Source organism: Curcuma longa, chromosome 11, assembly GCF_044706935.1.
Source record: "Curcuma longa cultivar G26 ecotype Majalengka, Jawa Barat chromosome 11, ITB_CL_G26_1.1, whole genome shotgun sequence".
NCBI classification, from domain to species: Eukaryota; Viridiplantae; Streptophyta; class Magnoliopsida; order Zingiberales; family Zingiberaceae; genus Curcuma; species Curcuma longa.
The window spans coordinates 29010640-29030750 of record NC_133871.1 but is presented as its reverse complement, the minus strand read 5'-3'; the positions used below and the strand labels follow the sequence as shown (position 1 = coordinate 29030750).

The window sequence follows — 20111 nt, the reverse complement described above, 5'->3', positions numbered from 1 at the left end:
AGGTTTTGTAGGCCGATCCGGTTCGTACGTCAAACCTTACTTCTTCACCCAGTCAAGATCCACCGAAGGCCCTAACCCTAAACCCCCCATCTTGTTCACTCACAGCACAGGGAGAAGAAAATAAGGAAGAAGAAGACGCGAGGAAGAGGAGGTACGGAGTAGGAGGGATGTACTTGTACAGCTTGACGCTGCAGCGGGCGGGCGGGATTGTGTGCGCCACCAATGGGAACTTCGTCGGCGGCAAGACTCAGGAAATCGTGGTGGCTCGGGGCAAAAACCTGGATCTCCTCCGTCCCGACGAATCCGGTAAGCTTCAGACCCTTCTGTCGGTCGATGTCTTCGGCGCCATCCGCTCCCTCGCTCAGTTCCGGCTTACCGGTTCCCAGAAAGACTACCTTGTGGTTGGCTCCGACTCCGGCCGCCTCGTTATCCTCGAGTACTCCCGCGAGCGCAATATGTTCCACAAGGTTCACCAGGAGACGTTCGGCAAATCTGGCTGCCGCAGGATCGTCCCCGGCCAGTTCCTCGCTGTCGACCCCAAGGGTCGCGCTGTCATGGTTGCTGCCTGCGAGAAGCAGAAGCTTGTCTACGTCCTCAACCGTGATGCTGCCGCCCGCCTCACGATCTCCTCCCCCCTCGAGGCTCACAAGTCTCACACTATCACCTACTCGGTTGTCGGGGTCGACTGCGGCTTCGATAATCCCATCTTTGCCTCCATCGAGTTAGATTACTCCGAATCTGATCTTGACCCGACCGGACAGGCTGCCGCAGACGCTCAGAAGCACCTCACATTCTATGAGCTTGACCTTGGTCTCAACCATGTCTCTCGCAAGTGGTCCGAACCTGTTGACAATGGTGCAAATCTCCTCGTTACTGTGCCGGGTGGTGGTGATGGCCCCAGCGGTGTCCTTGTCTGTGCCGAGAATTTCGTTATCTACAAGAACCAAGGCCACCCAGATGTCCGTGCTGTCATTCCTCGCCGGGCTGACCTCCCTGCTGAGCGTGGAGTACTTGTGGTTTCTGCTGCCACCCACCGCCAAAAGTCCATGTTCTTCTTCTTACTGCAGACCGAGTATGGGGACATCTTCAAGGTCACTCTTGAGCATGAGGGCGACCGGGTAACTGAGCTCAAGATCAAGTATTTTGACACCATTCCTGTCACCACTTCCATGTGCGTCCTGAAGACTGGCTTTCTATTTGCAGCTTCCGAGTTTGGTAACCATGCCCTCTATCAGTTCCAGGCCATTGGTGAGGCTGAGGATATTGAAGCTTCATCTGCCACTCTGATGGAGACCGAGGAAGGATTCCAACCGGTCTTCTTCCAGCCACGTGGCTTAAAGAACCTTGTCCGGATTGACCTTGTTGAAAGTCTCATGCCCATCATGGATATGAAGATACTGAATCTCTTTGAGGAAGAGACTCCTCAGGTATTCACACTCTGTGGTAGGGGTCCACGCTCATCACTGCGGATTTTAAGGCCAGGTTTGGCGATCAATGAGATGGCCGTGTCACAACTTCCAGGCACACCCAGTGCAGTCTGGACTGTGAAGAAGAATGTCAATGATGAATTTGATGCTTATATCGTTGTCTCTTTTGTGAACGCCACACTTGTGCTCTCCATTGGTGAGACCATTGAAGAAGTCAGTGATAGTGGGTTTCTTGACACCACACCTTCACTTTCTGTTTCTTTGCTAGGAGATGATTCTCTAATGCAGGTCCATCCCAATGGAATTAGGCATATCAGAGAGGATGGCCGTATCAATGAGTGGAAGACACCTGGTAAGAAGACCATTGTGAAGGTTGGCTCCAACAGGCTCCAGGTGGTTATTGCTCTGAGCGGAGGGGAACTTATCTATTTTGAGATGGACCTGACTGGACAGTTGATGGAGGTGGAGAAGCATGAGATGCCTGGGGATGTGGCGTGCTTAGATATTGCACCAGTTCCAGAGGGGAGGCAGAGATCCCGTTTCCTTGCAGTTGGATCTTATGATAACACAATAAGGATTCTGTCATTGGATCCTGATGACTGTATGCAGATCTTGAGTGTTCAGAGCGTGTCTTCACCACCTGAGTCACTCCTATTGCTTGAGGTAATGGCTTCCACTGGAGGAGAGGATGGAGCTGATCATCCTGCCAGTGTTTTTCTTAATGCTGGTTTGCAGAATGGTGTTCTCTTCCGGACAGTTGTTGATATGGTCACTGGTCAGCTCTCTGATACCCGATCCCGGTTCTTAGGATTGAGAGCTCCCAAGCTATTCTCAGCTAGTGTAAGAGGCCGGCAAGCTATGCTTTGTTTGTCCAGTAGGCCTTGGCTTGGTTATATTCATCAAGGGCACTTTTTGCTGACTCCTCTCTCATATGAGGCACTTGAATATGCTGCATCTTTTTCTTCTGATCAATGTGCTGAAGGAGTTGTTGCAGTGGCAAATGAAGCTCTGAGAATTTTCACAGTCGAGCGACTGGGAGAGACATTCAACGAGACAGTTGTACCTTTGCGATATACTCCTAGGAAATTTGTTCTGCAGCCCAAGCGCAAACATTTAATTATCATTGAGAGCGATCAAGGGGCATTTACTGCAGAAGAGCGAGAAGCTGCTCGGAAGGAATGCTTGGAAGCTGCTGGGATGGGTGAAAATGGAAATGCAAATAATGGTGAACAGATGGAAAATGGTGATGGTGATGATGAGAAGGAGGATGCTCTTCCAGATGAGCAATATGGTTATCCAAAGGCAGAGTCAGATAGGTGGGCCTCTTGCATCAGAGTTCTTGATCCAAAAACAGGAAATACAACTTGTCTGTTGGAGCTTCAAGACAATGAAGCAGCATTTAGCATTTGTACAGTGAACTTCCATGATAAGGAGTATGGGACACTTTTGGCTGTTGGAACTGCAAAAGGACTACAGTTCTGGCCTAAGAGAACTGTTGCTGCTGGGTTCATTCACATATATAGATTTGTCGAGGAAGGAAAGTCTCTTGAGCTTGTGCACAAGACACAAGTAGAGGGAGTTCCACTTGCTTTGCACCAGTTTCAGGGGAGGCTCCTTGCAGGCATTGGTTCGGTACTCAGATTGTATGACCTAGGAAAAAGGAGGTTGCTCAGAAAATGCGAAAACAAGCTCTTTCCCCACGCTATTGTTTCTATCAATACATATCGTGATAGGATTTATGTTGGTGATATCCAGGAGGTATGCTTTTTTTATTGTGTTATAACACTTATATTTATTCTGATCTTTGTCCATCACTTTAGTTTGTTGGTTATTTGTGTCGATCATGAAGGAACTCTTGCAAATTGTGGTTTGACTAAGCCAGCCAATTGTATAGCTCACATCAAAGCTTTTTTTGGTTGAACCATCAAGGCTCTTTCTAATGGCCTAATCATGTTCTTTTTTTAGCCTTGATTAGAATAATTTTCCCTACATAATTGCCCATGCTTGGGAATTTTCTATTGATATCTCCTGTTTCTAGGATTCTAGTAGCTGAACCATTAGAACATGTATTTGACAACATCATCATTGACTCCGGCATTTGTTTTGTAGCACACAGAAAACTAGAGATGAAAAGCAAGTCAATTTCAAACTGAAGCTGGATGTTCCTTGGGAGATGATTGTCATTCCATGAATTGCTAGCTTTATATAGAGGCTATGTTTATAGTATACCTCAGTGCTAATTAAGTTTTTTTTTTTTTTTTTGCTTTAAGTTGGTGAATAAAAGCTGATCCTTCTCATGTGGAACTTCAAATTTCCAGTGACCAAGTTAGTTTAACCTTATTTCATATGTTTACCTTCAGTTGAAGGACTAATATAAAATTTGACTTCACTGTCCATCCAATTGTGCTTGGGGAATTAATTCTCAGCTTTCAGTTGCTTGCTCACATAAAACCACCTAGTTGCACTGAATGATGGAACTTAATTTAAGCATTCATGCAGCCAACACCATGTAGTTGGGACAAACATGGTTGATGATGAAGATTTAGGTTTCTAGAAGCTGGTATAATTCAACTTATAGGCACACTGAATAAATATTTATTTTGTTTGAAAAAAAATCCATAAAAAGTAGATATGTTCATAATTTCATAGAAAGTTGCATCATTGTCCACTTATAAATATCACCTCTCTACCCTGCATCTCAATCTCGAAAATAATCGATCATTGTTTTCAAGCTGAAATGTGAAACGGATCCAGAATTCTGGCAAATGAGTAATATTCATCAATAACTTTAATTTTTGTGTTGCCATAACTTTTCTGATTGTGATATCACCAATCTTTGAGTTGAATGCCAAGCAGACAAACTAAAGTAGTCACTGAGCCTGTAGACAGTTAGACACCATTAAGGATTCAGGTTTTGACTATAGCTTTGAGCTGTCCTATATTTGTACATATAGGAACAACTATGTTCCTGGGTACTATTAGCATGAGCCGTTACTCTACTTTCTGAGTGCTTTATTACACCATGTGCAGTACTACAATTTTGTTAGAAATGGAAGCTAAAGTGGTGACTGACCAGAAATCTTTGGACATTTTATCTGGTTGCTTAGGAAATCTATCAGATATTTATGATTTTACTGAACCGAAAGAGAACTCATTTTAACATTTTGGATTTGCAAGCAAAAAAGATGTTGCAAAGATGAGGAAGAGAAAATTCCTATCAAAATATTTTAAGGTGATTTTCCCTATCTTTCCAGCTATGCTACTCTCCTCTAAGTTTGATTTTATTAGAAAGAATGATACATGATAAAGGTACAATTCAGGCTGGATTCCAATGCTAAGTTATCCAGTGTTGTAAATGACAGTAGGCGGTGGTGGGGCGGTCAGTGATTACTTACCGCCTCGGCTTCCTAGGCGGTGCCTAAACAGTTGAAATTTTTTACTATTTCTTATACATAATATTATAAATAGTATGTTTATGTATAAATAAGCTTCATACAATACAATACAATTTATATAATATACAAATAAATATATAAATGTAACTAATATTGGATTTTCAATAATTAGTCCTCATTCCCATTTTGCACCATTAATATTCAATAATTAAATAAAAGATAAAAAAATTAGAACAAAAACTTACTAAAAATTTATTAATTTCGATATTTCTAATATAAAATATATTAACTAAAAATAAATTTTTTATCTAAATATTTAAAAATAAAAAATTATATATATATATATTAAATTAATAGAATAATTTTATTAGATTTTAATTAAGTCTATTTAAATTATCTCAATTATAGCTAAGAGTTGATTAAAATTATTAATATAAAGTTATTCAATTAAACCCTAAATTAAAACCTAAACCATTGTTTCGGCTCGTCGCACGAGCTCGGATGTGTCATCGGGCTCGGGCAATGCTTCCGGGCCCGTCGTCGGGTTCCAATAACTCTTCTGGGCTTATCGCCCTAGCTCAGCGACGCGTTTGGACGAGTCGTCGGGCTTGGGCGATACGTCCGGATAGCGACACATTCGCAAGTAGCGATGGTGGCGGCGGCAGCGGTTTCACTTGTTCCAGGTGAAAGGAGTGAGCTATTGACGTTGATAGCCTACCGCACCGCTTACGATAAAGGCGGTGTGGTTGATCCCCGCTTCCCGCCTAGGCGGCCGCTTCAACTGCCATTTAGAATACCGAGGTTACCTAAATGGGTTAGATAAATAATTTTAGAGATTTGCAAAAATGTTTCAGAAAGTTTTTAGCTGTTCTATTAGCAACTTTGTGAATTTAATCTGTAATGCTATTGTAGAAGGTATCGTCTGTCCAATGGACCATTATGAAAGCCCTATAGCTTGGTGTACATATTTGGCAAATAAATTTATTTTAGCATCCGATCTGTAATTTGGTATATTTCTTTGCAAATTAGAGCCTTTCTCTTTGTACCAGACCAACCCTTGACATTATCCAAATATAATTAACTATCATTGCCTCCGCCACCTTAGATATGCAACTAATCAAGATATCATTGAGGCAATAGTATGTCATATGACCTTTTTTCCCACAATTAGTCATATCAAGTTGATAATCCTTCTTAATGGTAAGTTTTATTGTCAACTGCTCACTATATGTGAGTTTTTATAATTTCAAACTTTTTGCGAGAATCTATATGTATGTGATTCTTGCTCGATTTATTCCAATAGTACACAGTTAGAGAAGACCTATCTTGGTGATGGTTTTTTTCTTCCTTATGCTTTCGTGTGACATGATTTTCATACGACTATTGTTACATCTCTTACTGGTGTGTGCTATTTTGTTTCTAGGATGGACCTCAATGTTTGCCCCTTATGAATTTAGTTTAAGGTGTTATGGAGCAATTTTCTTACAAGGCTGAACTAGGCCATGACCATGTAACTATATATTCCTTGGAAACACTTTAGTTGATTACTCTTTTCACATATTTCAACATTGACCAATTTGCTTGTGTTCGATTCACCTTAGGTAAACGTGATCATTAATCAGAAATGCTGGTGAATTTGTTGCTCACCTTTGTATGTGCATCTTATGAATGTGTTTGAACATTTAATATTGTTTTATCATGCATGAGTTCTTGTTTGAATTCATTTGAACAATTGCACATGGTCGTACTCAATTCAAGCAGGAATTTCCCCCCTACATATATGGCTATTGTTTGCCAACTTGTTATCATTTAGATCTTTTCTTGCAGTCATTTCATTACTGCAAGTACAGAAGGGATGAAAACCAACTTTACATATTTGCGGATGATTCTGTCCCAAGGTGGCTCACTGCAGCACATCACATAGATTTTGACACCATGGCTGGAGCTGACAAGTTCGGAAACATATACTTTGTTCGACTGCCACAAGATGTATCAGATGAGATCGAGGAAGATCCAACAGGAGGTAAAATAAAGTGGGAGCAAGGGAAGTTGAATGGTGCTCCTAATAAAGTCGAGGAGATTGTGCAGTTTCATGTAGGAGATGTTGTGACATGCTTGCAAAAGGCCTCTTTGATACCTGGAGGAGGTGAATGTGTTATATATGGGACTGTGATGGGAAGCGTAGGTGCATTACTTCCATTTATCTCCAGGGAAGATGTGGATTTCTTTTCCCACTTGGAAATGCACATGAGGCAAGAACATCCGCCTTTGTGTGGTAGGGATCATATGGCTTTCAGATCTGCTTATTTCCCTGTCAAGGTGATCATTCAAACTTACAGAGATATTTTATATGCGCCATTTGTCTTAGTATACAAATTTCTGTCGAATAATTGAGCTGGAATGGGACCTATAGGCTATGGCTAATAATTTAGTTATAATATACAGGGAGTATCACTCTTCCTAGAAGCTAAGATACAGAATACAGACCGATTATTTAATACTCATCTCATGTTATTTTGCTCTATTCATTCTGCAGGATGTGATTGACGGTGATCTATGTGAGCAGTTCCCAACTCTTCCTCCTGATTTGCAGAGGAAGATTGCTGATGAACTTGATAGAACACCAGGAGAAATATTGAAGAAACTTGAAGATGCCAGAAACAAAATCATTTAAGAGTAATGCATCAATGAGCCGAGTAAGGATTATAGCTAGACCAGTTTCCGAGTTCCTGCTTGTAGGTAATGGTATTTCCGCCGTGTTGTATTATGAATCACACTGTTACCGACCAAGTTGAACTAGATCAGTAGAATGATATATATTTATATTTTCCCTTTTTTTTCCCTCTGTTTTGCATTACCTTAGAGATGCTCAATGCTCATTCTAGGTGTTTTAACACTATTTTTCTTAGTTGCTAATTGCTTTGGTAATTGTATCTTATTAATCTAGAAGTATAAAAATCTAGAAGGTTGTCGGCTTGAAATTGGCGGATGAGTTTACTGCAGGTCTCCAGCATGGAGAGGAGTAATAAAATCTCTAAATGATTCGGTTGCAAGCGCAGTGCTGCTAGGGACAACGGCTCAACGACTGGTTGGGCTTGAAAGCAAACTTGAGGCATGGTTGTGCATCAGCGAGGTGTAATCGAGCGTCCACATGGTGCAATCTGTAAGCCAGCAGGCATCAGACCAGCCCATTCTCATTCACTGCGACTTGGCACCGGGACGCTCACTCTCTTCACAACGAACACGGCGGCGCCATCAATGAATTATTGTTACTCGAGGGTCCAAAGTGAATATTTTGAAGTTCGTACGGATAAATTGAATGTCGTCCTCGAAATCGCGCCATTTCAATTCTCGCTCTCCACTGCTCCACGAATCCCATCGATGCGTCGCGACGGAGTAGTCTTCCAAGAAGAAGGCGGAGAAGGATGGCAGATGGAGTTGTTCGACGAAGATGTCGACGAGGATCGTGAGATGGCTGGGTGCGGGAAGGGGCACCGGCCGTCGATGGCGGTTGCGACGTCGGAGGGCGGCGTGATCTGCCTCGCTTGCCTCTCAGCGCTTCTCTCTGATCCACGCGCTCTCACTCACCACGTCTCCTACGCCCTCTCTCAGCTATCTACGGCAATCCGTTGCCCCGACTTCGTTCGCCGCCTGGCCGGCCGTCAGCCTCACCTTATCGTGTCCCCCCTTGTTCGGGCGCTCGCATCCTTCGATGACGAGCCTCTCGCACGCCAGTTGATCGGCCTTGTCTCCGATCTTTCCGAGTGCGGACTTCCCCGCTCCGTGTTTGGGGATTTAGTCTCTCGCATCTCGGATTTCATCTCATCAGGCGGACTTGCCTGGAGCCGACGGCAATTCTTCATGGTCGCCGTTTGTTCTCCTAAATATGATTTTGTGCCTCCTCACAGTTACTTTGCTAATTAGGCGATTTCACAAATTTATGAGACTAACTGTGTTACCAATCTTTACTAGTGTTACTGAAATTGGACATCCCAAGTATCTGTTGCTTTCTTCTGTGATATTCAGTTTTCTATGATGCTTTAAACTAATTTCTAATTTGTACCAACCTCTTGACGCAGCTGCATTGCTTGGGAGTGTTGCTTAATTCTCGCCAGGACTGTAACCCAGCAGCCTATATTAGAGATAAGGCTGCCCTTTTCTCAATACTTGTCACGGGTCTTCAGTTGCCAAGGTGAAGTAGAAAGGATTCTGAATAACCTTAAGATCTTTACCTCATCCAAAATTTTTTAATAATTGTTTATCTTGCTTTGCGACAGTGAAGAGATTCGTGGGGAGATCCTGTTTGTGCTTTATAAGATGTTTCTTCAACAGGTTATGCCATGGACTGACGAGAGCAACTCTGAAAATTATTACTTGTTAAAAGAAGAATCATTGCTGAAACTTGCGCTCGAAACTTTGCTCAAGGCCCAAAAGGACGATGTACGCACAAATTGCATAGGTCGGTCACATCCTTTGTCTTTTTTAATTTGATATGGCACTAACTTCTCTATTTTTCAGTCTTCTGTTGTAACTGTGAATAGCACTGTCATCCCCAGTATTCAAAGATTGATGCATATCGAGAAATTAGCAGCTTGACTTCATAAATATGTTATATCTTGAGTGTATGTTGACTCCAAGTAGTTATGTCATAATTGGTTAAGTAGGCTCATCGACTTTGGTGTCATTTAATTGTATCCATTTTTGGTTATAAATCAAATCATACTTGTTAGATTTTCATCTGTAGATTTCAAGTTTTCATACAAAGTACAAGTCATACACAATTTTTGTCAGTTGCAACTGGCCTATCACCAATGTACACATCTTCTTTTGTGCTTGCTGGAAAGAATCTTGTTAATGACTTCACCATATCTGGGCTTTTGAATGGTTTTAGTTTATTCATCAAAACAGCTAGATACCTCAAAATGGGGGTATTTGGTAAGGAAAAAAAATTGCTAGGCACCTGCCCAAGACAGTTTTCTAAGAATCAGTTCAATTGCTTTACCTCCTAAAATTAATCTAGTGATTTGAATTGTCTTCATATTTTCTTGGGAACATCATTAGAGGATAGGGGATAGTGGGTTAATGCTTATGGAGCTCAATAACCTATCCAAGTTTGTTAAGAGATGCTGAAAATGTGCTATTTAAAAGTTTCACTTAGTTTTGCTAATAAAAAGCTTCATTACACTTACAGATTATCAATCAAAATAGGTTTCTAGTCTCCATTTTTCTTGTAGATTAATTAGCAGTTTAATTACATGGCATTGTTAACTGATTTGAGAATATATTGAACTCTATCCATCTTCTATTGGCTTTCAAGTATCTCAAATTTGAATTGTGTTCATGTGCATATCCAGCATTGCTTTTGGTGTTAGCTCAACGGGGTGTTTTCGAGAACTTGTTTGGAAATAGCCAATTGCTTGGTTTGAACAGTGAAAGGGATAAGATGATGAAAGAAGATGGATTGCTCCTGTCTTCATCTCTTGTTGACATGTTTGCTGATGCTATTAAAGGTCCTCTGCTTTCTTCTGATATCCAATTGCAAACTAACACCTTGGACTTGATCTTTCACACTGTCTCATCTGGTTTTAGTTCTTTGAAACAAATTCAAGCTCTTATTGAAAAGGACATTGCAGATTATGTTTTTGAAGTCCTCAGGTTGTCAGGTAGTAACTTTTAGTTTAGTATTAAATATCACATATCCAGATGGAAAAGTTGCTTATTAATTTATGTTATGATGTTAATATGCAACCTGCAGGAAACAAAGATTCTATCATCATTTCTTGCCTTCATATTCTTGATATTTTAGCAACTGCTGACGAAGTCTTTATACATAAACTTGCAGTAGGTTTTAATATATTGCTTCCAGTCTTACGGTATGTAACTGAGATACCTCTTCATCCAGCTCAAAATCATGCTCTAAAACTTGTTTGGACCTGCATCACACATTGCCCAGGAATTATGTCCACTTCTCAAGTAGAGGAATTAGCAGTGATCTTGGCACAACTTTTCAAAAGAAAAGATACAGTTGAGCTTCCCATTGTTTCTGATGCTTTCACCTTGGCATGCATGACATTTGTGGAGCTTCTCAAATCACCATCTTCCTGCAATATAAATCAATTAGCACCCTTGATTCAAGAGGCATCTAGAAGTGCCATCATTTCATCTATTTCATCTCAGGAAGATTCAGTCATATTTTTATACTCACTCTACCTCCTAAAAGAATTGTACTCGTCTATTGTTGAAGAATGCTCCATAACATGTGCTAAACAGGAATTGGAGAAGCAGATTACTGAAACTTGTGAAAAATATCTACTACCTTGGCTTGCCAGAGTTATTGATGAAATGCAAGATGAGGAAATTGTACTGGGTATTCTTGAAACTTTTCATCTAATATTACTAAAAGGTTCTGAAATTGTAGCCCGATGTTTTGCTGAATTTTTGGTTTCATCATCTTGGTTCAGTTTAGCATTTGGTTGTTTGGGATTCTTTCCCACAGCGAAGATGAAAACAAGAATATATATGATGCTAAGTTCCGTTATTGATCTACTTTTAGGCCCTGATCTTGGGGAACCCATCAGGGATTGCTATCTCAATCTTCCTTGCGATCCTCTAGAACTGATATATCTACTTGGTCAGAGCAACTTACAAGATTCACTTCTTGCTTGCTGTCAGAGTGCTGTTCTTATGCTGCTATATGTTAGCTCATTATATGGTGATAGGTAATATGCTGTCACCCCATCTATTGTATAGTGTTTTAGATTAGCTTATGGTGTATTTTGTTCTTCCAGGCTTACTGATGGGAATCAATTATTGGCTTCTTTGGAGCAATATATTCTTGTTAACTACAATAACTTGTTATCTGGGGCTGCTCATCCTATGATGGGTTCTCAGTTGCTGCATCTTTATGCTCTTGTCAGAAGTGATACATTGAACTATAGAATACCATACAGTGCAGAGGCAGAAAAGTCTATCTTCAATTTGATAGCTCAAATGGATTGGGATTTGCTCTCTATAGGCCTACATCCAAGAGCATTAAAATGGCTTTTCCAGCAGGAAGAAATCTCGGCACCACTCTCTTTCCTGATCTTGAATGTCTGCCGATCATATAGCACAAACAAGGATCAAATTTGTCTGCAAGCAAATTCTATTAAACTACTAGATATCCAGATGATAGCAGAACTAATAGTTTCTGGAGATAATTTTGTTATCCAATTGATGCTATCATTACTAGTAGAAGGGTTAGAAGAAGACAGGAAAGATGATATAGTACATTTGATCACTGCCATGACAGACATCCTAAATATATTTCCTAGGGCATCTACTGAGTTCATCTTGCATGGCATTGCTGAAACACTCCGGAAGGTCTTTTACTCTGTATACTTCAATCAGATTGAAACCTGCTGCCTCTTAATTTTCAATGTCCTTTATTTGGCAGATCATGCAGCTCTTTGCCAAGATGAAGATTGGCATGGAATCATACTGAAGGTACTGCTTATCTCATTTTGTGGATGGGATCATATATGCAGTTTCCTTCTTACCCTGATCAAACCACTTGATATATTCCATGTACTGTCATCATTCCAGCGTATCCTAATATGATGAAATTAGCTTTTGCAAGTCCAAAATCATTTTGTAGCATACTATATAGATTCTGAAGGCAACAGAGCAAAAGTCTTCTAATATATGTTGCATAGTGAATCTTCAATTTTTTTAGTTTGTTTTAGGACCTATTGATTTATATAGGTAGAGATATTTCTCTTTCAAGCCAGTTTGAAACAACCCGTAATTGCAAAAATCTTATTGGATTATCTGTTTGAGCAGTTGCTTGAGCATTTGAAGCGTAAATTAACTTCCTCCACGTTTGGCCAAGAAGAGATCCTGATAATTGCTATTTTTAGCCTCATCCTGCACTATTCCACTAGACAAATACTTGTGGAAGCATCAAAAGTTATACTGCTGGACAAGTCACTATTCCCGGCGCTTGAGAAAATTGTACAAACATCATGTGGAAAAGGTCCGACATTAGTTTCTTGTGACGAAGATACGCCAGCAGGAGAGACCTTAATTTTTGTTCTTTTACTATATTTTTTCTCTTTGAGAAGGTTAGTGGTCTTAACTGTAGTAGTTTATACAAATCATTTGTTGTGCAACTAATCAATTTTCTTTCAGTTCTCATATCATTTTTCAGGAAGCCATAGATTGGCAGGATTTTTTTCAATCATCTGATGAAGTTCATCCATCATCAGTCTTCTGTATCAAATGTCATGATATATGTAGGCTGTTGCACTTCGGACCTACAATTGTGAAGTTGGTTTCTTCATATTGTCTGATGGAGCTGCTGACAAGAATTTCAGATCAGAGGGAAAAATGTAATAATGATCTAAAGTTATCTATGAAATATCTAGAATCTATTATGGCTGTCACAGAAGGCTTGCTTTTCTATGAAGACTTTTCAACTGCCACAGCTTGTTGTGTTTGTCTTTCAAGACTTCTAGGGTGGGAAAAGTTCGGGGTGCTGGAGAAGAAGGTGATCAGAAATTCCAGATGGTTTAGGATTATCATGGAGGAATTAGCAATGGCTTTAGCCGCACCTAGTTTAGCATCAAGATCTTTCATAAATCAACACAAGCCTGCAGCTCATGTCGCCATCCTTTTACTCCAACTGAATGAATCACCTCCATGGTTGAACTCGGTGTTCAGTAGTTCTTGTATCTCTGGGATACTGGGCAACCTTTCAGCATGTAATTTGACGCCAGATATGGTTAAGCTTTTTAAGGAATTAACTATAAGGAAATATATGAACAAAGAGCAGGTTGATACTATCCATCACTTGTTCCAGGTCAGAGTTCTCTTGTGTGGCGTAGACTTTTTCCTTTTTGTTTTTTGGGTTTGCAAGCAAGACCAAGTCCCTTAAGGTGTGAAATATGCACAATCTGAATAAAATTTTCTATCTTATGTAAGGTCCCTATTCAATTTATTTACTTTTATTTTTAAACATCCTATACTTCTGAAGTAAATTCAGATCTCACTCTGACATCCTATATGAGTTTTTCATCCATGAGGATTCATCTGTTAGACGTTACTTATCCTTTTGTATGTTTTTCATTTATAATTCTATCAGGTTTGCAGAAAGCAAGCATACACAGATAGCTTCAGAGAGCAGACTCCAAAGGAGGATCTTCCCAAAGCAATCAAAAACCATGACGATATGGGTGATATCTGCAATGTGCTCATCCAACTTATGCTGTCGTCGAATATGTGCAGCAATGAGAGTAAACCAGAGCATGAAAAGTTGTTAGAAGAAATAGATATGTTCTTTCAAATTTCAACCACCACCATGGAATAGATTCTAGGTCAGCCTCTCTGTTTTTCTTATTTCTTTCTTTGTAGATTGCAAGTTCCCTCACTAATCTTGTTTGTTACATTACGTAAACCATAGAAAAGAAAAGGCCTATTGAGCTAGTGAGCGAGTGAAATAGCCCATTTGGTTAGATGCTGTCCTTTCATAACCACTTCATGGATGCCAATCCTTTGGCATTTTGGAGAATTCTATAGGGGGATAACTATCATCATGTATTGCTGAGCTAGAGCTTACTTTCTTTTTGCTTTTAAGAACTCGAGTTTTCCTAATGCCTAATGCTCTTGCTTCTATCATGTCATAATTCCATTATGACATGTCATATTGCATTGTAATTTTTATCATCATACCCATAAATTATCAATGGGAAACCTTATCTTATTGTAATTTTTTCATATAAATCTAATTAATCATGAGTAACGAATTTTAAATTAAAATCAAATTTAGGTTTGATTATACTTTAATTAAATCAAAATAGGACTTAAGTTTATCCTGCTTAATTAAGCCAAAATTGAATTTCAATACTATACTTTGTTATTTACTATATCCCTTTTCCTTTACTTATTTTAACACTTTTTCATTTTAATTAAAACATAATTAACTACCAAAATATATTTTATAATTCTTAAATATCCTAATGATTAAGTATTATATTTTTTAATTTTCTGGAACTCAACCATATATTGTTTTTTAGAAATTTGCTGATCTAATCCACCAGCCAATAACGACGTCCAAATTTAATAAAATAATTAATTTATTCTAAAATTATACGGACTTACATTATTTTTTAAAAAAAGAAAAAAATATTAGTAGCGCAATCGTAAAAGTTATTGTTTTAGATTTCATCTAACGTGACGAAATCTAACGCTCATTTTGATTTCAATTTTGTTGAATGTGACAATTTAATAAGTGTACACAATGTTGATAATTTCTTGAGCGATAATAATAATATAATAATTTTCAATATAATAATTTTCTTTTACATTTTTAAAAGAATGAATCAAAATTTTCTACATTGTTATATATATTTATACGTGTATATATCAATTAATTTAATGGACAATTTCTGAAGTCATATGATGCAATTAATATGATGACATAAAGATGATTGAAAATTTTGACAACTTACGTCAATGAAGTTGCAACTATCATTTTTAAATATATTTCCTTTAGTTAAATTATAAAAAATATATAATATTATTAAAAAATATTAATACTCAATTCTCATTATATATATAATAAACAAACATAAACATTACCATGGATTGATCAGGTTTAAATCATAATTGATTGTTAAATGTCGATTCAAACCGTCGATTTGATAATTTTTTTATTTAATATATTTATAATATTTAACTAATATTAATGGTGTAGTTCAATATTAATTAATCTATTTTATTTTTTATTTAAATTAATTTTTTAATATATTTGCTTTGAATGTTTTGATTTGAGATTATTCTACTTATTTAAATTAATTTTTTTAATCTATTTATTTTAAAATTTGAATGTGAAACTATTTTACCTTTATATTAAAGTTAATCTATTAGATTTTGGCAACACCTCCTAATCTAAGATCTACTAAGATGCTTCATTGAACACTACATCTCATAAAGTGTAACATCTTTTGCTCATTGGATCGCAACATTTCCACCCCTTTCTTTGGCTATCGTATCCCACAATGATCAAGAACAAATATACATAACATATACAATCAAATACTTGAAAATAGCTAACTGTAGATTTTATGTTCCATAATTTCTCAAACTGCAAAACGAAGTTGAAGAAGTTTGTTAATAATGAAAGCTTCAATCTTCATTGTTTCAGCTCAAAATCGTCCAAGTACATTTTTGTCATGCAGCATACTTTGATAAATTTTTACAAGATGTTGATTTTTTCTTTCTGCTATATCATTTTGTTGTGGTGTATTGGCACATGTGTATTGATGGTATATTCGACTTACTCTTAAGTATTGAAAGAACTTTTTGAGCTATATTCTCCCCCAGTGTCTATGTTCAAGCAACATATTTTTTTTTCAATTCTCTTTTAATTGACTACTCAAACTCTTTGATCATTGAAAATGTATTAGATTTTTCTTTCATAAATAAAATCCATATATACCTTGAGAAGTCATCAACGAATGTCACAATGTACCGCATACTATCAATTATTGATGGTTGCTTAACGAGCTCGAATACATCAGAATGAACTAACTCTAATGGTTGCTTTGCTTTAAAGTTTGACTCCTGATATAATAATTGGTGCGTAACACTTCAAAGATGCCAATCCTTTGACATTTTGGAGAATTTTATAGGGGGATAACTATCATCATATATTGTTGTGCTAGAGCTTACTTTCTTTTTGCTTTTAAGAACTCAAGTTTTACTAATGCCTAATGCTTTTTGACATGGCATATTGCATTGTAATTTTTATTATCATACCCATATATATAAATTATCAATGGGAAACCTTATATATCTTATTGTAATTTTTCATATAAATCTAATTAATCATGAGTAATGAATTTTAAATTAAAACCAAATTTAGGTTTGATTATACTTTAATCAAATCAAAATAGGGCTTAAGTTTATCCTGCTTAATTAAGCCAAAATTGAATTTCAATATTATACTTTATTATTTACTATATCCCTTTTCCTTTACTTATTTTAACACTTTTTCATTTTAATAATTAAAAAGTACCAAAATATATTTTATAATTCTTAAATATCCTAATGAATAAGTATTATATCTTTTAACTTTCTGGAACTCAACCATATATTAATGTTTTTTACAAATTTACTGATCTAATCCACCAGCTAATAACGGCATCCAAATTTAATAAAATAATTAATTTATTCTAAAATTATACAGACCTACATTACTTTTTTTTTAAAAAAAAGAAAAAAATATTAGTAGCGCAATCGTAAAAGTTATTGTTTTAGATTTCATCTAACGTGACGAAATCTAATGCTCATTTTGATTTCAATTTTGTTGAATGTGACATAAAATTTAATAAGTGTACACAATGTTGATAATTTCTTTTGATTTCTCAAGCGATAATAATAATTATAATAATTTCTTTTACATTTTTAAAAGAATGAATCAAAATTTTCTACATTGTTATATATATTTATACGTGTATATATCAATCAATTTAATGGACAATTTCTGAATTCATCTAACGTGACGAAATCTAATGCTCATTTTGATTTCAATTTTGTAGAATGTGACATAAAATTTAATAAGTGTACACAATGTTGATAATTTCTTTTGATTTCTCAAGCGATAATAATAATTATAATAATTTCTTTTACATTTTTAAAAGAATGAATCAAAATTTTCTACATTGTTATATATATTTATACGTGTATATATCAATCAATTTAATGGACAATTTCTGAATTCATCTAATACATATGGGAGTCAATTTCTTTAAATTGAATTAATATGATGACATTAAGATAATTGAAAATTTTGACAACTTAGAGTTGCAGCCATTGTTTTTTTAATATATTTCTTTTAGTTAAAATTATAAAAAATATATAATATTATTAAAAAATTATTAATACTCATTTCTTATTATATATATAATATAATAAACAAACATAAACATTAAGAAACTATCGATTTGATAATTTTTTATTTAATATATTTATATATAATATTTAACTAATATATTTAATTAATATTAATGGTGTGGTTCGACATTAATTAACCTATTCTATTTTTTTTGAATAATTTTTTAATATATTTGCTTTAAATTTTTTGATTTGAGATTATTCTACTTATTTGAATTAATTTTTTAATCTATTTATTTTAAAATTTGAATGTGGAATTATTCTATCTCTATATTAAAGTTAATTTATAATTTTCTAAATTTATTTATCTTAAATTATTTGACACGGGATTATTCTATCTTTAAATTATTAAATTTATTAATCTTATTTAACTCTTTTATTACTCAATATTTTTATTTTATTCATTTAATATTAAATTTATAAAAAAATAACTTATTTGATAAAAACTATTTAACTTGGATAATAACTTTTCTAAAAAAAAATATAATTTATTTAATAATAAAATTATATACATTTCTAATAAATTTAGTGGTAAGTGTGATTGAAATCTCAAGGCTCTAGCTACGCTCAAGATATGACAATGTTTTCGCTCAACGACACCATTTTGTTGAGGTGTAAAACTAACAGTAGTTTCATACACTATCCCATGCCGATCAAAAAAATTTCGCATTGAATAAAACTCACCCCCTCTATCTACTCGAAAGAACCTTTCTATCAAATTGAGTTTCAACAAACGCAAAAAAAGATTTTAGCAAAGATTGCATTTCAGATTTATAACGCATAAGGAAAATCCATGTATACCTAGAAAAATCATCGACAATGGTTAAGAAATAATGAGCTCCTGAATGGAAGGTAGCTCGAAAAGGTCACCAAATGTCACAATGTATTAATTCAAAAGATTCATTAATAGAAATGGAACTCATACCAAAAGGTAGTCTTGTTTGCTTGGCTAAAGGACAAACATTACAAACTTTATTTGAACAAATAGAAATTTCACTAACCGATTGTGCAAGATGTTTCATAGGTTGCATGGATGGATGACCTAATCGCTTATGCCAAAGATCATGTTGTGAAGATGCATTATTGACTTTAGGAATTGATGGATTTGATGGTGTAAAAGGGATGTAGTAAAGACTGTTATGTTGTCTCCCCAAACCAATCATCTTCTTCGTTGACAAGTCCTGTAAAAGACAAAAATCAGAAAAAAAAAGTGATTGAACAATTTAAAGATTTGGTCATCTTACTAACAGATAATAGATTGACACAAAAAGTTGGAACACAAAGAACATCTATGATAGTAAGATCTGAACTAAGTTTTACAGATTTAATGGAAGTAATTTGTGCTTTATTTCCATTAGGTAATCCAACAGATGAATATGAAGGTATTTTTGTATCTAGTAATAACTTAGATGATGAAACCATATGATCAGGCACCGCTATCGACAATCCAATTCCCAGAAGTTTTTGAATTAGTATAGCATGAGGAGCAAAGAGGAATAGTTGAACCTGTAACATTTGCCTTTGGTTGAGTTTCACCATTGTTTAAGAGAGCCAAAGTTGTTGATATTGTTCGTGTGTGAAACTTGGAGTCTCTTACTCGAGAATTATTTGCAAAAGATTCCTTCTTCTCTTATTCTTCTTATATCCCAGAGGAAAACCATGCAAATGGTAGCATCTATCAATGGTATGATTTTTTCCATTGCAATTGCTACAATACAACTTCGTTTTATTTTTATTTGATAAATGATTCCCATAATAACTTTTACGCGTATCCACCAACATGACCTCCTTGGCGACAATCAAGTCCTCTTTGTTTTCTTCTTCATTTAAAACCATGGAATAAACTCTCCCAATAGTAGGAAGAGGCTGCATAAAAAGTATTTGACCACGAATAGCAGAATAAGATTCATTCAGACCCATAAGAAATTGTATTACCTTTCCTCTTTTCTCGTTCTTCTACTTTCTTCATAACACCACAAGTGCAAATTGGAAGATCATTATAAAAAGAAAGTTCATCCCATAGGCCTTTTAATTTAGTGAAATAAACTGCAAGAGACATAGAACCTTGTTGTAGCGAAGCGATGTCTCTCTCGATTTGAAATATTGTAGGTGCATTATTTTGGGAGAATCTTTCCTTCAGATCAATCCAAACTTCATCAGCTGACTCAGCGTGGATTGGTACTATTAGCGACATCGGATTCAATAGAATTGAGGATCCACGATAAACCATATCATTCCACCTTTTCCATAACAGAAAAGTTAAGTCGTCGATATTAGAGTTTGTTGATGCTTCATTCGAATAAAACCCGTTTTATTTTTGAGTGCTGAGAGCTATGTTGATTGAACGACTCCAAGT

General features: G+C 36.2%; 2 protein-coding genes across 2 annotated transcripts; both read left to right on the top strand.

Moving 5' to 3' along the window:
• Positions 1–93: 93 nt before the first annotated feature.
• Positions 94–7657, top strand: LOC141839716 (spliceosome-associated protein 130 A). Its single transcript, XM_074727533.1, has 3 exons — positions 94–3185; positions 6650–7141; positions 7359–7657. The coding sequence occupies exons 1-3, from the start codon at positions 168–170 to the stop codon at positions 7494–7496; spliced, it is 3648 nt and encodes a 1215-aa protein (XP_074583634.1). The 5' UTR covers positions 94–167; the 3' UTR covers positions 7497–7657.
• A 546-nt stretch (positions 7658–8203) lies between these two features.
• On the top strand, positions 8204–14374 carry LOC141837064 (protein PUTATIVE RECOMBINATION INITIATION DEFECT 1). Its single transcript, XM_074724535.1, has 9 exons — positions 8204–8686; positions 8902–9014; positions 9100–9281; positions 10177–10485; positions 10578–11541; positions 11611–12307; positions 12644–12924; positions 12992–13661; positions 13944–14374. Exons 1-9 carry the CDS (start codon positions 8204–8206, stop codon positions 14166–14168), a joined length of 3924 nt encoding a protein of 1307 aa, XP_074580636.1. The 3' UTR covers positions 14169–14374.
• Positions 14375–20111: the final 5737 nt, after the last annotated feature.